The sequence below is a fragment of the Manacus candei genome, unplaced genomic scaffold (genome assembly GCF_025592945.1).
Source record: "Manacus candei isolate 608988 ecotype Guabito, Panama unplaced genomic scaffold, ASM2559294v1 h1tg000127l, whole genome shotgun sequence".
Classification (NCBI taxonomy): Eukaryota; Metazoa; Chordata; class Aves; order Passeriformes; family Pipridae; genus Manacus; species Manacus candei.
The window spans coordinates 156,526-174,411 of NW_026138175.1; the positions used below are offsets into that span (position 1 = coordinate 156,526).

General features: G+C 61.9%; 2 protein-coding genes across 3 annotated transcripts; one reads left to right on the forward strand and one right to left on the reverse strand.

Annotated features, from left to right (window-relative positions):
- Positions 1-4,184: 4,184 nt before the first annotated feature.
- TRAPPC3 (trafficking protein particle complex subunit 3) lies at positions 4,185-9,370 on the reverse strand. 2 transcript variants are annotated; one of them, XM_051770913.1, is made up of 5 exons: positions 9,250-9,370; positions 6,808-6,905; positions 6,485-6,584; positions 6,045-6,227; positions 4,185-5,751 (listed from the first exon to the last, which is right to left on the reverse strand). In XM_051770913.1, the coding sequence occupies exons 1-5, from the start codon at positions 9,289-9,291 to the stop codon at positions 5,632-5,634; spliced, it is 543 nt and encodes a 180-aa protein (XP_051626873.1). In that variant the 5' UTR covers positions 9,292-9,370; the 3' UTR covers positions 4,185-5,631. The 2 variants fall into 2 exon arrangements, with proteins under 2 accessions (XP_051626873.1, XP_051626874.1); XM_051770914.1 differs by lacking the exon at positions 9,250-9,370 and adding an exon at positions 7,767-7,809.
- A 2,230-nt stretch (positions 9,371-11,600) lies between these two features.
- Positions 11,601-15,540, forward strand: LOC127462368 (uncharacterized). The gene is made up of 14 exons (XM_051770918.1): positions 11,601-11,893; positions 11,962-12,122; positions 12,219-12,378; positions 12,506-12,676; positions 12,760-12,851; positions 12,934-13,091; positions 13,172-13,275; positions 13,366-13,590; positions 13,716-13,801; positions 13,970-14,106; positions 14,270-14,359; positions 14,490-14,698; positions 14,830-15,036; positions 15,153-15,540. Exons 1-14 carry the CDS (start codon positions 11,609-11,611, stop codon positions 15,438-15,440), a joined length of 2,373 nt encoding a protein of 790 aa, XP_051626878.1. The 5' UTR covers positions 11,601-11,608; the 3' UTR covers positions 15,441-15,540.
- Positions 15,541-17,886: the final 2,346 nt, after the last annotated feature.

Below are 17,886 nucleotides of genomic sequence, written 5' to 3' on the forward strand. Positions count from 1 at the left end.
GGATTTATAATTAATTTACGGTTATAGAAAATCACATTTGAATCATTTTGTCAGAGTTAAATTAGCCAATTGATCAAGGGCTGCTGTTGCTGTGTTAATGAGATATTGTCATGATTAAGTGTTGATAAATCCTTTAGACTTAAACCAGTGATCCAGTCTGAGGCTAAATTTAGCCAGGGAATCCTCTCTGTACCTGCTCACTCAGCTCAGGGTGTCTCCCTTAGCCCTTTGCACCCCTGACTTTTCCCTCCTTTCCTTTTTGTGTCCCTATTTCCGCCTAAATCATTGGAGATTGCTTTTAATCCAGTTTTCCTTGGTGTGCTTTACCTACACCGTAAGCAGCAGAGTGACAGAGTTGTATCAAACCTGCTTTTGCTGGTGATTCTTCAAGCCTCCCAAACCCCTCATTCACGACAGGCTGAGGGAGACAGGGACTGTTCCAGCGGCTCCCTTCCTTGGAAGCCACAATTAAAACTATTTTAAAAGAAAACAAACATTTCTCATCAAAATTCCTGCCTGTTCCTGGCTCTCATTGTTGGCTAAGGCTGCTCAGCACCAGCAGCCTCCCAGGTCATCTCCAGGCAAACCCACCTTGCTGGGTCCTCGAAGTTGGGAAAATTGACATTTTCTGTGGGAAATTTGCACTTTTTGTGGAAATTCAGGAAGGCTGGAACAGCACTGCCCTGCTGCCCGGGGTTTCTGGGATGCAGAGAGCTCATGGCTTTGTTGTTTGTGGTGCAAGGAGGGTGCCTGAGCTGTACCCATCCTGTGGGTGCTCCGGCACCATTTTGGGTGGATCCCAGCCCCGGAGGGCACTGTGCCCCTGTGCCACATCCTGTGCCACATCCTGTGCCACTGGCAGCTGAGGGGTGGCTTCCAGAGGGGAAGGGAGCTGCTGTGGTTTGAATTACTGGGATTTGGTTGTGTGTGGGGTCTGGACCATCCCATGCCAAGAGAGCACCAACGTCATGGCACAGGGCCAGGAATGGTGGAGTGGCCAATGTCACCCTTATTCCCTGCAACTGTAGTACCAGGGATGCCCCTTCCCATCCCAGCTGGCACGAGCTGCTGCTGCCTAAACATCCAAAGCACCACGGTGACCTGGGAACACAAACCTGACCAGGAGATGAACCGTGCCTCTGCCCCAGCCACTCCTCGTCCCTGCACATGCTGTCAGTGCTGGAAGCAGGGAGGTTTCTCCCGCATTTCCCCTTGCCCAGCTCTCAGCAGCCGCCTCCGGCGCGGCGTGGCTTTCACAGGGCCGGAGCAGCTCCGCAGCCGGGCAGAGCGTGGGAGGAGGGTGCTGGTCCCACTTAGGAAACACAGAACAATAAAAGAGGAACAATGGAGCTTCCTTCCTGTCACCCCAAATACCAAACGCCACCAGAATGTGGCACCGCTCCGAGCGGCGCTGCCGGGGCCGCTCCTGCGTCCCCTGGCCCGGGGGAGGAACTGCAGACACCTCCTCCTCCTCCTCTTCCTCGCCCTGGCAAGGGATGCTGCGGGAGGGCGGGTGCCAAGGAGCGTCGCCAAAGGGCTGCCCTGACCCGGCGCTGCTGCCAGAGGCATTCCCAGCTTTGGAAACCGCGTTCGGGCCAGGGCAGGGGGTTTGCAGCGCGGCCGTGCCTTGGGAGAGGATTCTGTGAGCTGCCTGGGCTCCCAGGGCAGCCAAACACGTGTCACAGTCAGCCCAGGGGCCCGGGAGGGGTTATAAAAGCATCCAGTTACCCAAATTTGCCGGACCCTTATCAAGGAGAGACCACGTTCTCATGGGTTTGGTACCCGGGTGGTGCCAAGCACAGGGAGATGCTGGGCCAGGTCAGACAGAGGTGGGAATCCTGTGAGGGATGGATCCATCCCTGGCTGGCACCCACCCCCTGAGCATCCTGTTCCTGGCTGTGGTGGGTGCTCAGGGATATGGTGCCAGAGCCCCCTGAGGGGCTGGGGCTGGTGCCAGCCCGTCCCCCTGGCACTGCCCACACCTTGGCTGCTCGGGGCCACCGGCACCGTGCCAGCCCTGCCAACAAACCCCATCCCCACTGCACGAGCCCTTGTGGGTGAAACATCCTCTGCACAGCCCCAGCGAGCACCCGGCACCCCGGCCAAGCACATCTGGCTGAAAGCTGTGGGAATTGTCCCGGCAGTGAGGACACCAGCCCAGAAACACTTCCCTCCCGGAGAGATTCCCCTGTCCCATCCCAGATCCTCTCCTGGCACCAGCCCTGCCCCTTCAGTGGGTACTGGGCTGTGGGATCTGCAAAGGGATGGTGCCCGGGGCTGTCACCTGCCCCAGTCTGGGTGTCAGGAGCAGGGCTGGGAGCTTTGCTTGCCAGTGGTGAGGGGAGAAGGGATCACCTTGCTCTGCGCTGGCACAAGGGCAGGATGGGGGTGCTGTGGGCACGAGGCAGTGGGGAGGCAGCAGGCTGTCCAGCACTGGCCAGGTTGTCTCCACTCTGGGGACATGAACTGGTTTAAACCCTCACGCTGGACCCTGAGTCACACACAGGACTTCAGCTCCTGCCAGTGCACTCCATGAGGACACCAGCCAGCGTCCCACTTTCCTGCTGGAGGGAACAGTGCTGGAGGAGGGCAAGGGCTAGAAAAGCTCCTTCCACCTCTGAAGGCACTGTGGCAACTAAAGCTCCTGCATCCTGTTGTTGTGGGAGCCGGGGATGGGGTTGGGATGCAGTGCTGTGGCCGGGACCTGGGGCGTGGGCGATGCAGGGTCTGTCTGCTGCCATCTCAGGGTGCTCAGGCTGGCGAGGGCACACTGGGGGCACACGGGGGCTGGGCATGGCAGGGGGCTCACAGCATCCTGCAGCATCACTCTCTAGCACCACTCCCACGCCATGTCACCTCCCTCAATTTGTTGCTGTTGTCATCTCCAATATCGCACAGGGAAGTGAGAGGCTGGAAGTCGCCTCTTTTCCTGCCAGGTTAAATCGCTCTCCAGGAATGTCTATTATTCCCACAAGTCAACTTTCCCCTCTGTGGTATGTGTCAGGGGTCAGGGCTGGCACCACATGAAAGCGACGGGTATTCAATAACCGAGAGCCGTGGAAAGGCTTCGGTCCAAGCCCAGCCACGTTGGGGTTTATTGATGCAGATGCCTTTCCCCATTTGTTTCCTATAAACAGCACATGGTAATATTTAGTAGGTTTCAAACAGAGCTTTTTGCATATTCTCCCTTGTCTGCAGCGAGCTGCTCAGTAGTAGACAGTTTTAATTTACTTAATGCTATTTCTGCTTTTTCTTCTTCCAGAAGGTCTGGGCTGGTTTTGACCCAGTCGCCCCAGCAAATTACTGTAATTCCCAGGGGACTGGGAGCAAGAGTCCGGGATCTACTCCCAAGGACACGGGACCTCACTCCCCCCAGACCCTCTGGGGGACAGTCTCAGGAGCTGGGTGGGTTTGGGGGCTGTTTGGGGCCATCCTGGCTGGCCAGGCCTGGCTCCTGCTGCTGGCAGGGCTGGTGGCACGTGACAGTCACCAGCTCCAGCCAGAGGGGAAAAGCCACTTCATTGCAAAAGCTGCCACCTCCCTGTCCTCGGGGCTGGCAGATACGGGGCACAGCCCCGGGTGCTCAGTGCCCAGGGCCAAGAGAGGCTGCAGGGTGACCCTGGAGTGGGGGATGGCCACCAGCACAGGGCAGAGGTGCCCGTTGGCACAGAGCAGGGCTCCTGGGGAGCACTTACAAGAGCAAGGGAGGCACAAACTCCCGCTCCTGGAGAGCAGCCGTCACTGTCCCTTGTCTCCACGCTCCCGGCAGCAGCAGCTCGTGGCCGATGCCAGCCATGGAGCAGCACTGAGCTGGCACTGGGGCTGGGGGAAGGGAGGGCAGAGGTGATTTTTGGCCACTGGGAATGCCCACAAACAGCTCTGCAGCAGCTGCCTCGGGCCACTGAGGACACAGGAGCATTCACAGGGCAGAGAAAGGCCAGTCCCCAAGCCGGTCACACCGAGTGTCTGCTGCCCCCAGTGCCACAGCCCTCCGTGTGCAGAATACCGGGCAGGTTCCTCCAGGCAGCAGCTCCAGGAGCATCGGCAGCCAGGAATTCTTGCTGTGGTGCTGCTGTTGCCCTGCCAGCCCCGGGCACCCCATCACCACTGTCACTTTGCCAGCTCTGGCTGCCACTCCACACCAGCACCCGCCACCAGAACAAACGCAAGAGGAGACCAAAGAGTTGACACCGGGATTCTTTTAATGCAATTGCTTCTAAAATGCAGCTTTAAAGAGATGTGGAATGGTCAAAACAATGAGAAACAAGGGATGGTTTTGAGCTCTGCAACATGACTGTGCAGCACCTCTGACCCCAACACCCACCAGCCACCGCTGCGCCTCAGTGTTGTTCTGTGGCTGCTCTTACAGTGACTCACTGGCCCTTCACATCTCACAGGGCATCCAAAGGGACTCATTTGGGCCAAAGAGGGACAGGATGACTCATTCAGCGCCAGATGACCCAACATTCATCCAGAGAACCCAAACAAGAGCAGCACGGGCAGCAGGTCACTCCCTCTCACCTCACACTCAGGCATCAACCCACACAGGTACTGGAGCTCCCCGTGACCTCTGTGGGGCTGTGCCTTCATGCTACGTAAAGTGATTTGGGAACCCAGTGTCTGACTCTGTTTTCTGACTCTGGGTGGCAGAGGAAGCTGATTTTCCAGTCTCTTGCTTTTTGTTATCTAACACTACTTTGTGTATTTTACAGACCAGCAGGTGCCACAGGTCACCAGTCACGGAACATGGGAAATTCTGCTGCAGCCTGAACATGTGTAAGAACAAACCCCAGCACCACCTCCACACCATGCAGTTTACACACCCCAACAGCAGAAGAGTCTGAAATGCCTTTAGCATCTCCCAGGCCTGAGCCTGAGTTTGGTTCCCACTGTGGATCACCGATGCCATTTGAGCCACCCTTGCCTTTCTCCACGTAAAGTATTTCCTGCTGCTCCACTGCAGTTTAACATCTCCCTTCCCGAGAGGGGAGTGGTGAGGTTGCTGGGGAAGGAACACTGGGAAGGTCACAGGACTCCCAAATCTGCCATCCTGTGTGGTGCCACAGCCCCCCCCCCAGTGCCAGCACTGCAGCAGCTCTCCCGAGCCAGCCCTTTGGATCAAGCTTGCATGTACCAGTCACCCCAGAATCAAGTGCAGGAAGTTTGGTCTACAGAAATACTACACACTTTTCTCCCAATGGATTTTAAACACCTCATTTAAGGAAGGACAGGGTTTAGCAGGGAATTTGTGGGCTCTCATCGCTTGGTCTCCAATTCTGGACATCCAGCACCGATCCAGACGTGAACAGACTGGAGCTCTCCTGGACTCTGAGCAGTTGTTCTCACGCAGCCCAGGTCACAACTGGAAACTGAGGATAGGAAGCCTCTGGGGAGTAGGAAAAGCACATCAGCTGATGAAAAAGCTTTAGAATGAACCTGGGAAATAAACACCAACCAGAAAATCATCTTCTACAGAGGATGGAAGAGACAGTAGAAGAAGAAAATGACATCTGAAACAGTCAGTGAGTCAGTCTGAGTGTGCAGGGGCAGGAGATCCCTGCGGGCCTGTGAGGAAAGCTAATGGCCAAGCCCAGCTGGTCCCTCCAGCCCCCAGGGAGACGGGGCTGTGGTTCACTCCTCCCCAGCTGGAAGGTTGTCTTCAATCCTCCTGATGAACTTCATCCGTATTTCTGTGACACTGTCACCCTTCAGCGTGTCCTGCACAAACTTCACATCCACAGCCATCTGCACCTGAGGGAGGGGAGAGGAGAGGGGAGCTGGGATCTCCCTTTGCACAGCAGCCTCTCCAGGCACTGAATGATCCTGGAGCACCAGCTTAAGGACTCTGAAGGCATGGCATGACATGCAGGGCTCTACAGACTCCGAAATTTGAGACACAGCTGTTCTGTTGTCCCAGCCAGTTCCCTGGGAATGCACTTCAAGGCCAAAGCAAAACCAGAAGTCATGAACATGGGCTAGAATCAAAGTATCTGCTGACACCTGGCTATCCACACCCCCATCCCACGGGAAGAGACATGGCTCACCATTTCCAGGGCGCCCCGCAGCACTCCACAGAGCAGGTTGGAGTAGATGAGGGTTGAGTGGTTGTCAGGGAGCTCCACAAAGTCCACTAAGGGATTGTTTTCCAGGATCAGGGAGAACTCGTCACCTCCAGGGCTCCAGTTGGTGATGCTGGGAGTGATGCCCAGGTACATCTTAAATGCAATCTGTTGTGTCAAACAGAGGAGGAACAAGAACATGTGAGGAAACAGCACAGCCTTACCTATGTAAAATTACTGAAGGGGTTTGCAAACACCTCTCCTTTCTCCCAGTTCCCACCAGCCAGCAGTAGTTGGGCTAAATCTCTCTTTTTCATCTCCAAAATCTCAGCCAGACTCTCAGAACAGTCCCATGGGCAGTAAATACTCCATCCTCACATGCAAACCCCCACCAAAACCTGAGAAGGCTGTGCTTGGACGTTTACCTTTGCAATAACATCGGCAGTCTCACGGAAATCGTGGCACCTCCCGACGTTGGAGCGGGCCAGGAAGTCCTCGATGAGCCGGACCCCGATGTTGTAACCCCTGGGAAGGGACCAGAGCAACAGCTTTAGGAAGGCAACAAATCTTTGTAAAAGAAGGCAGTGGAGAAGAAAAGCTGAATCTGAGAAAGATCAGTGTTAAAATAACTTCAGCCTGCCGGGACTTTGCTCCCGGAGCAGCACACAGGGATGTGATCCCTGCTGTGGTCCCAGCTCCAGCACAGCTCCCACACTGCAGATCCATCCCCACCCCTGGAGCCACTCACATCTTGTCCAGCTGCTTGTTGACGTCGTCGTCGTTCTCGTAGTCCTTGCAGAGCTGGGTGACCAGGGCGCCGTAGGTCAGCGTGAACAGCTCCGAGTTCTGCGGGGAAAAGGGACTCACCCACGGAACCTGCCCCGGCACAGAGAGGGGACAGATACCTGCTCCATTCCCAAAGGAATATGGTGCTTAACCAGGAGGGATCCCAGCCCCAGTTTGGGCAACAACTTCACTCTCCTCAGAACGGGGCTCTGAGCAACCTGGTCTAGTGGAGGATGTCCCTGCCTACGGACGAGCTTTAAGGTCCCTTCCAACCCAAACCACTCTGGGATTCTGGAAAAGAGCCAAACAGCTCCTGGATGGCTCGAGGTGCCATGCCAGGGCCCTGAATTTACCTCAGCCACTGGCCTAGAGCTGAGATCTGGCTCAAGCCTGTGTTTCACCAACACGTTACAAACGGGCAGCGCTCAGCGGGCTCCAGCTCCGGTCCTTTCAACAGGCCAAAAATGCTCCTCCAGCCAGGGATTTATAACACTCTGTACCAAGAAACAAGATTCATCTGGTCCCTAGAAAGTTTTCTGGGCACAGAATTTGCTTCACAGATTAAAATCAGCTCCTCAGACCCAGCAGAGGCTCAGGGAGGATGATCCCAGGCCAGCCCAGCACTCGAGTGCTGTGCACATCCAGGAACAAAGTCACTCAGGTTTTCTTTGCACAGTTGTCAGATTTGCAGAAAATTTGCAGAAAGGGGGAAAAGTTCTCCTCTCCCAGCCACCACCTTCGATCCTCACCCTGAAATGATGTCAAAGAGCATTTTTTGGGAGCCATCAAGCCAGACCAGTGCTTAACAAACTCTGCAAAAGGAAGTGTTCTGGGGAACGCACGAACCCCCAGCACTGGTTTCTGCTGTCAGTTTTGGCATGCAGGGGGATCAGAGGGGCTGATCTGGGATCTGTCACCTACCATGAGCTGCAGAGAGGCAGAAGGTGAAATGAATGGCAAATACCAATACTAGAGAATGAAAGCAGCAGCAGGCAGGGAGGGAAAAGAGACAAGATCAGAGTTAAGTGACAACACAGACCACGACAAGTTCACACAGAGCCACAACAAACACATGGAGGAATCACCCCCAAACAGAAACTGGGTTGGTAGAGGACACAGGGAATTCCACCTTGTCCTGTTCCTTGATTAGGAAGAAATTGCTCCCTGTGAGGGTGGGGAGGCCCTGGCACAGGTTGCCCAGAGAAGCTGTGGCTGCCCCTGGACCCCTGGAAGTGTCCAAGGCCAGGTTGGACAGGGCTTGGACAACCTGGGCTAGTGGAAGGTGTCCCTGCCCATGGCAGGGGGTGGAAGTAAATGGCCTTTAAGGTCCCTTCCAACCCAAACCATTCCATGATTCTGGAATTGCCATTTCCAAGGAGCAACAACAACCAAAAGGCTTCAGGTAAGAAAAGAAACAGTCAGGCTCCTTGGAACTTTTGCCCCACTTTGGCTCTAAAGAACTGACACGTTCTTTGGGGTTTTTTTGCTTAAAATTCTACTTTTCTCTTGGAAAACTAAAGGTTGGGCAAGTTCACACCAGTGGAAGGACGAGGTGGAAGTTCCTTTGGCTCAGCTGGACTCAGACACTTGGCAGAGAATTTAACATTCATGCAGAACAGGTTGTGAGGGTGTCAGTGGTTTTAGTAAAGACAGAGGTGGAGGGGAGGGGGATGGAAGGGGGGAATCCAGCTGTCCCCAGCCCAGGGTCTGTCACTGAGTGAGGCCACCGAGGGGGTCACCTGCTGTTGGCAGCCCCAGCACACCCAAACTGGGCACAGTCGTTGCCTGAGACGCTGCTGTTCACGCAACTCCAAACGAGGCAAACCTCTAAATTTGTTTTTGTGCAGAAATTCTTCATTTTCAGCCCATCTGACAGAATTAAAGTGCCCAAAGCTTTTCCCACTGTTTGTGTTATTTCCTACTGCAGACCAGTCTACAGTGTCCACACTGTGTAACTATTCTGTGGCCACAAAAGTGCCAGAATTCCCATGAATTAACACCAATTCCATAAATAATCGTTGCGTTTAAGGAGCTGAATCCCTGGAAGAGGATTCCCCCACGGCACGGAGGGGCAGCTCAGCCTGACCCAGCCCCTCCACACGGCCAGAGAGGGAGAAAAAAAATAACCCCAGATTTTATTTTTTTTATTACCGATTTTGCATTAAAAGCTAATTAATTCGACCCCGAATTCGAGCCGAGCTCTGCAGCTTTGGGCTCCATCTCACAGTTCCTGGCTCAGCGGATAATGGGGTTGGAGAGGGGAAGCGTTTTGGGTGTGAAGGCCCCACGAAGGGGCGCGCCTGGTGCCGGTGCCGGCTGATCGCTGATCGCTGCCGGGCGCTCACCCCCGCCCCGGGCCGCGTCCCGCGCTCGCCGCCCCGGCCCCGCCGGGCCCCGCCGTTACCATTTTCTTGCTCTCGGTGCCGCGCCCGCCCTGTCGCGACATCGTGTCCGCCCGGCCCGGCCCGGCCCGGCCCCGCGGCTCCGCTCCGAGCGCGGGGCACCGCGGGCCGCGCGGGGCACGCCGGGACCCGCAGTCCGCGCCGCGCCGCCGTCCGCGCTCCGCCCGCAGTGCGGGACTACAACCCCCAGGGCGTATCGCGAGCCGGCCTCCCCCGCCGCGAGAGCCGGCCAATCGCGGCGAGCGGGAAGGGTCAGCTGACCGCGCTGCGCCCGCCGCAAGGGGGTGCCCGCGCCCTGCCGAGGCCCCGTCGGGCCCGGTCGGTTCCGCCCCCCAGTCCGGGCCTGCTGGGCCCGCTCCCCCCGGCCCCGGTACCCCCCGGCCCCGGTACCCCCCGGCCCCGGTACCCCCCGGCCCCGGTACCCCCCGCACCGCTGACCTGCTCCCTCGTCCCGCACCCTCCCCGGGAGCCGGCGCCCGCCGCAGGGGCCCTCCCGCGGCCCCCCGGCCCCGGTGAGGGCGGTACCGGGTCGGTGGCTCCTCACGGAACGGGCCGTGGGCAGAGCGAGGCTCCGTCCGTGGGGAAAGGGCCCCTCCTGGACTGCGGGCCCCGCTCCCAGCCCGGTCGCACACTGCCCCCTCGGAATGGGAGTGGAGTCGTGGAATGGCCTGAGCTGGAGGGACCCACCAGGACCACCCAGTCCCGCTCCCGTCCCTGCACAGACACCCCAAAATCCCACCCTGTGCCTGGGAGCGTTGTCCAAACGCTCCCTGAGCTCTGGCAGGGTCGGGGCTGTGACCGCTGCCCTGGGCAGCTGTTCCAGTGCCTTCCCGGCTGGCTCGGGGCTCTGGCAGAGGCTGGACCCCGGGGAAAGGGCGGCGGGTGTCCCTGGGCTGCAGGAGCCCCGGGCTGCAGGAGCAGGAGCTGCTCGGGGCAGGTTTTCCTGCCCATGAGACACAAATAGCTCCACAGGAACGCGGCAGGGGACCAGCCTGGCCTGGGCTCCAGGGACTGCAGGGAATGCTTCCTGAAACAACCCTGCTCTCCCTGACCCTGCCCAGCCAGCACAGCCCCCGGAACACGGAGCTCTGCTCCCAGACGGGGTCTGCCTGGCGTTATTTATTTATTTATTTATTCATTCATTCATTCATTTAATCCGCCTGTTGTTTATTTATTCATTCCGTTATGTCTCTCCTCCAGACCCGTCCCTGAGCGAGTGGCTCGGCTGGGGCTGCGTGCCGGGGGCAGGACGTGCTGCGGGTGCAGAGGGACCCCCCCAGCGCCGCCGGCTGCTCAGGAATCCGGCAGCTGGGAGCGGGCTGGCTGTCCCCGCCGGGCCGGGAGCGCGGGGACCGGCCGGGCTGCGGGGCCCGCGGGCATTGCCTTACATGGCCGCGTCCCCGGGACACCGCGGGCTGTGCCGGCAGTGAGGCACCGGGCCTGGCACCGGGGCACGGCGGGGTCAGTCCGGGCTGGGGGGCTGCCAGCGGCACCTCCGTCGTGCCAGGGAGGTGATGGGATGTCTGTGCTCCCCGTCTCCACCCCTGCAGTGCCAGCTCCCCTCCTGCTCCCAGCCCCCAGTGCCACCTCGTGCTCTCTGCCACAGTGGCTCTAGTGCGCTGGTGGCCACTGGAGACTGTGGAATCATGGAATGTCCTGAGTGCAAAGGGACCCACAAGGACCATCCAATCCAACCTCTGGCCCTGCACAGACACCCCAACAATCCCACCCTGTCCATGAGAGCATTGTCCAAATGCTCCTTGAGCTCTGGTAGGGGTGGTGCTGTACCCACTACCCTGGGGAGCCTGGTCAGTGCCCAACCACCCTCTGGGGGAAGAACCTTTCTCTGATACCCAGCCTAAGAAGACACCGTGTCCCTGGTCACCGCAGGAGTCCCTGGCAGTGCCGCGCCGAGCTGAGCTGGGCGGCACGTGGGGCACACAGGGCATCCCTGCTGGCACCTCGCTCCTTGGATCTCCTGGACGCCCGGTGGGGACCTTCCCAGGTGGGGCAGCTCCCGCTGCAGCCGGGAGGCACCAGGAGCCGGTCTGGCGGCGCCGGGCGGCTCTGCCGGGTCCCGCTCGCAGACGGGAGATGCTCGGGGGGGGGGGGGCGGGTGGAACTGGAACGCCGCGACCTGTCCCCGGGGCGGGGCCCGGCTGCGCGGGGCTTGGGGGTCGCCGCCCCCAAACACAGACCCTGACGCATCCAGCTGATCGGGCCGGAGGGCGCCCGGGACCCGACAGAGCCCCAGGACCCCCGTCCCGTCCCGCCCCGCCGCGCTCCGCCCCGTCCGGGGGCGCAGGACCGGCTCCGCCACACTCTGCTCCGCCTCGCTCATCGCCGGGGCCGAGCCGGGCCATGCCGTGCGGGTCCTGGGGGCCGAGCCGGGCCATGCCGTGCGGGTCTCGGGGGCCCAGCCGGGCCATGCCGTGCGGGTCTCGGGGGCCGGGCCGGGCCATGCCGTGCGGGACTAGCCCGGGAGCGGCGCTGGCGCTGCGGGTCCTGGTGCTGTGCGCGGTGCTGTGCGCGGGCCCGGTGCGGGCGCGGCCGCCTCCCTTCCCCTTCTGGGACCCCGCGCTGCCCTGGCACCGCCGCCTCGACGACCTGCTGGGCCGGCTGAGCCCCGCCGAGCTGGTGCTGCAGGTGAGGGGGCGGCGGGACCCCCCCGGGGACCCCCGCGGGACCCCCCGCTCAGCGCCGCTGCCCCGCAGGTGGCGAGGGGGGGAGCGATGCGCAACGGCCCCGCGCCCCCCATCCCGCGGTTGGGCATCGCGCCCTACAACTGGAACACGGAGTGTCTGCGGGGCGATGCCGAGGCACCCGGGTGGGCCACGGCCTTCCCACAGGCGCTGGGGCTCGCTGCCACCTTCAGGTACGGGCACCGGGGCACCCGGGGGTGTGGGATGTGACCTTGTGAGACAGGACCCCCTCGTCCGCTCCCCCTGACACCCCCCTGCCGTCCCCACAGCCCCGAGCTCATCTACCGGGTGGCCAACGCCACGGCCACCGAGGTGAGAGCCAAGCACAACGACTTCGCCGCCACCGGCCGCTACGGGGACCACACCGGGCTCAGCTGCTTCAGCCCCGTCCTGAACATCATGAGACACCCGCTGTGGGGCAGGAACCAGGTGCCAGCGTGGGGGGGTGGCCCCTGGCCGGGATCAGGCCATGCAGGACCATGGCCAACCAGCTGGACATGGCAGTGGGGACACGGGGCTGGGGGTCTCGGTGATGACCCGCCTGCACCTCGGCCAGGAGACCTACGGGGAGGACCCGTTCCTGAGCGGGGAGCTGGGCCGCAGCTTCGTGCAGGGGCTGCAGGGCCAGCACCCCCGCTACATCAAGGCCAGCGCCGGCTGCAAACACTTCAGCGTGCACGGGGGCCCTGAGAACATCCCCGAATCCAGGCTCAGCTTCGACGCCCAGGCGAGTGTGGCGGGTCCAGGGGTGGCAGGAGGGCAGGTGACACTCCGGGCACTCCTGACCCTGCTCTGCTGCGGCGCTTGCAGGTGCTGGAGCGGGACTGGCGCATGACCTTCCTGCCCCAGTTCCAGGCATGTGTCCGTGCTGGTTCCTTCAGCTTCATGTGCAGCTACAACAGGTTGGGAGCACGGTGGGGGCCACATGGGCTGGGCTGCCCACGGCATGGCCGGTGCCTGGCTCTTCCATCCCCTCTCTGACAGGATCAATGGCGTTCCCGCCTGTGCCAACAAGAAGCTGCTGACGGACATCCTGCGTGGCGAGTGGGGCTTCGAGGGGTACGTGGTGAGCGATGAGGGGGCCCTGGAGCTCATCATGCTGGGGCACCACTACACACACACCTTCCTGGAGACAGCAGTCGGTGAGCTCACGGGCTGGGTGTGGCGTCCCCGGGCATCCCACGGCTGTGACGGGTGTTCTCCCTTCTCTCCGGCATGGCAGCCTCAGTCAACGCCGGCTGCAACCTGGAGCTCTCCTATGGCATGAGGAACAACATCTTCATGCACATCCCTCAGGCTCTGGCCATGGGCAACATCACGCTGCAGGTGAGCCAAGGGGAGCAGGGCAAGGGGGGCAGGGAGCCCGGGCTGTCCCTGCCAAGCACAACTGAGGTTTTGGGGTTGGGGTCTCTGCAGATGCTGCGTGACCGAGTCCGGCCCCTCTTCTACACGCGGATGCGGCTGGGGGAGTTCGACCCCCCAGAGATGAACCCCTACAGTGCCCTGGACCTGAGCGTGGTGCAGAGCCCTGAGCACCGCAACCTCTCACTGGAAGCTGCTGTCAAGAGCTTTGTGCTGCTGAAGAACATTCGGGGGACTCTGCCCCTGCGGGCCCAGGACCTGCCCGGCCAGCGCCTCGCGGTGAGCCCCTGCACAGGGCAGGCAGGGGGACACGGTGACCCAGGGGCTGCTGCTGGCTCTGTACCCCGCTCACACAGGTGGCACAGGGCTACCAGTGCCCACCATCACCCCTCTGCCCTCCGCAGGTGGTGGGTCCCTTCGCTGACAACCCCAGGGTGCTGTTCGGGGACTACGCGCCGGTGCCAGAGCCTCAGTACATCCACACTCCCCGGTGAGACAGCGCGGTGCCACCTCGTGTTCCCCTGTCCTGGGCACTGCCTGGGGCTGCTGCTGGAGCTGCTCGTCCCTTCGCTGGGGGTCAGGGCAAGGGAGGCATCCCCAGTGTGCCCTGAACCTGGGGTAGAGCAGCCCCTGTGCCCTCTGCTCTTCCCTGGCACAGGAGGGGGCTGGAGACGCTGGGGGCCAACGTCAGCTTCGCGGCGGGCTGCGGCGAGCCCCGGTGCCGGCGGTACTCCCGGGCACAGGTGGTGGGGGCGGTGGGGGCGGCCGACGTGGTGGTGGTCTGCCTGGGCACAGGTAGGTGGGAGCACCAGGTGGGCACTACCAGGGGAAGGGGAGTGCTCTGGGAGAGAAGGGGTGCCCGTGAGCTCCCTCTGAGGCGGGCAGTGTCCCTCTGCCCTGTCTGCCTGCAGTGCCCCGGGTGGGTGTAAGGGGCTGTCCCTTGGCTGTCCCCACGCAGGGGTGGATGTGGAGACAGAGGCGAAGGACCGGAGTGACCTGTCCCTGCCAGGGCACCAGCTGGAGCTGCTGCAGGACGCCGTGCAGGCAGGTAGGGGCTCTGTGGGGCCCAGTGAGTGGGGCCACAGCCCTCCCAGGTGTTGCCCATCCATGGGACACCACCCTGGAGCCATCCCAGCAGTGCCACTGCAGGGGTCTCAGTGACAGCCACCTCCCCGCAGCCGCCGGGCGCCCCGTCATCCTGCTGCTGTTCAACGCGGGGCCCCTGGACGTGGGCTGGGCACAGGCACACGACGGTGTGGGGGCCATCCTGGCCTGCTTCTTCCCTGCCCAGGCCACCGGCTTGGCCATCGCCAGGGTCCTGCTGGGCGAGGCGGGGGCCAGCCCGGGTGGGCGGCTGCCGGCCACATGGCCCGCGGGCATGCACCAGGTAAGGTGGGGGTGCTGGTGGCACCTGTAGCCCTTTCCTGCCTCGGTGGCCAGAGCAGTGGTGGGATGCAGGGCTGGTGCTCGTCCATGGCCACCCAGCCCTGCCCTGCTCCACTGCCCTGTGTCCTTCAGGTGCCGCCGATGGAGAACTACACCATGGAGGGACGGACGTACCGGTACTACGGGCAGGAGGCCCCGCTCTACCCCTTTGGGTACGGGCTCTCCTACACCACCTTCCACTATCGGGACCTGGTGCTGAGCCCCCTGGTGCTGCCTGTCTGTGCCAACCTCACCGTGTCTGTGGTGCTGGAGAACACGGGGCCGCGCGACGGCGAGGAGGTGGGCACGGCTGCTCTGCACTGAGCTGGCTGTACGGGCACGGATGTGCCCTGGCTCTCTCCTGCCAGGGGGCTGCCGGGGGGTCCCATGGCACTGACTCCTGTCCCTCCGGGCAGGTGGTGCAGCTGTACCTGCGCTGGGAGCAGTCGTCCGTGCCGGTGCCACGCTGGCAGCTGGTGGCTTTCCGGCGCGTGGCTCTGCCGGCCGGCCGGGAGACCAAACTGTCCTTCCAGGTGCTGGCTGAGCAGCGCGCGGTGTGGGCACGGGACTGGCTCCTGGAGCCTGGCACCTTCACCCTCTTTGCCGGGGGGCAGCAGCCGGGCCAGCGGACGCGGGCGCCCTCGGAGGTGCTGAGCGCGCGGTTCGGCGTCACCGGCGCGGCCCGGCCCCTGCGCGGGTGCTGACGGTGCAGTGCCAGCGGGGCGCTGGCCGAGGGAAGGGGTGCGAGGTGTGCCACGGGGAGCTCGGGGGTCGTCTGCCCTGCAATAAAGTGCTGGTGCTCCACGGTGGCTTCGTGGGGCCTCCTCCCCTCTGTCCCCCTGGCGCAGTGCTGGGATCCTCCTGCGGCAGGACCACAGTGCCCTTCCTCTGCCTGGTGCTTTCTCCCTCCTCCCATCCCTGTCCCACCCCCTGCACCCCACACCCTTCCCATGCCCCACATAGGCCACCAGGCAGTGGCCGGGCAGCGTGTGCCGTGGCCGCACATGCCTGTGCCTCCCGCTCTATTTATAGCTGCTGGGCTGCTCCAGCGCATTCCCTGTGCAGAGGGAGTGGGTCACTGGCAGCCCTGGGAGGCTCGGGAGGGCAGGGACTGGCCTCTCTTGTGCGGGCAGGATCTGTCCCTGGCAGGGTACAGCCAGGGCAGAGGTGCAGCGGTGGGAGCGACCAGGCCCTGTGCTGGTCAGAGGGACAGATCCAACCCTACAGCGGCTCAGGGGCTGTGGGACAGGGCTGGGATAGGATTCCTGAGGCAGTGCTGGCAGGGAGCCGGAGCCAGGCAGGAACTCCTCCGGATGGTGTTGGAGGACTCTGATCTCCTTCAGCCCTGGGGCCAGAGGCCAAGGTGGGGGTGGCGGGGAGCGCGTGGGGCTGCCCAGGCCTGACCCCATGACATCAGGACACTAATTACAGATGCGGCTTGGGATAATTAGAGAGCGGGTTGTGGCAGGGCAGGGCAGGGCTCAACCCATCGCTGGCCCATTTGTCACCGGCACCCACGGGGGACTGTCCTGCAGCAGCCGGGATTTGCCACCAGGCACGGTGTGGCCCCACGGCAAGATGCCGGTGGGCTGGCGGCTGCCCTGGCACGCTGCTGGTGACGGGCTCCTGCTGCACCCTGGGACAGGACACAGGGACAGACACTCACCCCTGGGGTCCTGCTGGGGTCACTGCCCCAGGGCTGGTGGGGGTCAGCTGGAGTGTTTTGGGGACAGGGGTTCAGATCAGCCCTCGTGGCCACAGTGCCACAGAGCAGCAGGGTGGGAGCAGCCTGTGGCCAGGGCAAAGTCCTGGGGCTGAGGAGGGAGGTGGGGGCAGAGGGGTGGGGAGCGGGTGGGATGGGGTGTCTCACGTGGTTCTTTGCCCGGAGGTGCTGGGGGGGTTTGTTTGCCATCCTCATCCCTGTTTGCTCCCAGCTTCCCAGCTCACGCCGGCGGAGCCCAGCCCGCAGGGTGCAGCCCCCTCCCCACACTGGCCCGAGGGAGCCATGGCAGTGCTGCCCCCCAGGCCACGGGGTGAGGAGCACGGGGAGTGCCGGGACGTGCAGCTGCTGGGGCTGGGCACAGTGCTCATCATGAGCTCATTGGATTTTCCATCAGCGCAGGGAGGGTGGCTGTTCCCAGTGCCAGAGGACTGGGGGGGCTGGACCCAGGAACCCCGACCCAGCAGGGCTCTGCCTCCAGGGAGCGATTGGTCGATGCCCTGCTTGTATAAGCCCATTGACTTGGGCTGGTGTGGCGGCCACGAGTCCTCTGTGCTTCTGCCCACACTGGGAACACTGTCAGAGCATGGCCACGCTCATGGTTGCCCCTTCCCCACTGTGCCCCCTGCTCCAGGCTCGCCCTGCTGTGGGGATAAGGACCACAGGCTTGGCTGGACCCAGTGCCAGGCTGTCCTGGAGTCTCAGGATGTTTGTCCACTCTGGGCAATGCTGTGGGACCCACAGGGACATGGCCCTGCCAGGGAAAGGGGCTTTGGAAGCCACCTAAGGACACCTTTGGAGCAGGTCATGGGGTGGCCCCAGCCCTGCTCTGCCAGGTCCTTTGTGTGCCATGGAAATAAGGGACTGTGGGGCTCCTGCAGCCCCTTGGAGGCTCAGCCACAGAGCTGTGAGAGTGGGACTGTTCCCCTTCCCTGTCCTGGGGTGTCCCCTGGGTTTGTGGGTTCACTGGGACACTGCACCCCTGTTCCCTGCCATCTCCCTGGGGTGCCCAGCTCCCAGAGCCAGGGCTTGGCCAGCAGCATTCCCTGGCAGGGAGTCAGCCAGCGGGTGAGGCTCCGGGAGTTTCAGGAAGCCTCTGCTCTGGCTGAGCTGGGTGAGAGGGCACAGGACTGGGGGCTGTGGGAAGGTGAGAAGACTTTGGAGTGATTTGGGGTGTAGAGTCACCCCTGCAGCATCACAGAGTGGGGCTACCCTGTCTGCTGAGGAGCTCCCTGTTTCTGAGTCAGGGGAATACTCTTCCAGAGGAAAGGGCTGGGATTTTGGGAAACCTGTTTGCCTGGTAGGTGAGGGAGGATGAGTGGCAGGGGATCTCCTGGCCTGTGGTGACATCATCCCCAAAACAGGCATCTCTGATGGGTGCTGCCTGCAGGAAACTGGCTCTGTTGATCCACACATCCTGGTGAACCCGG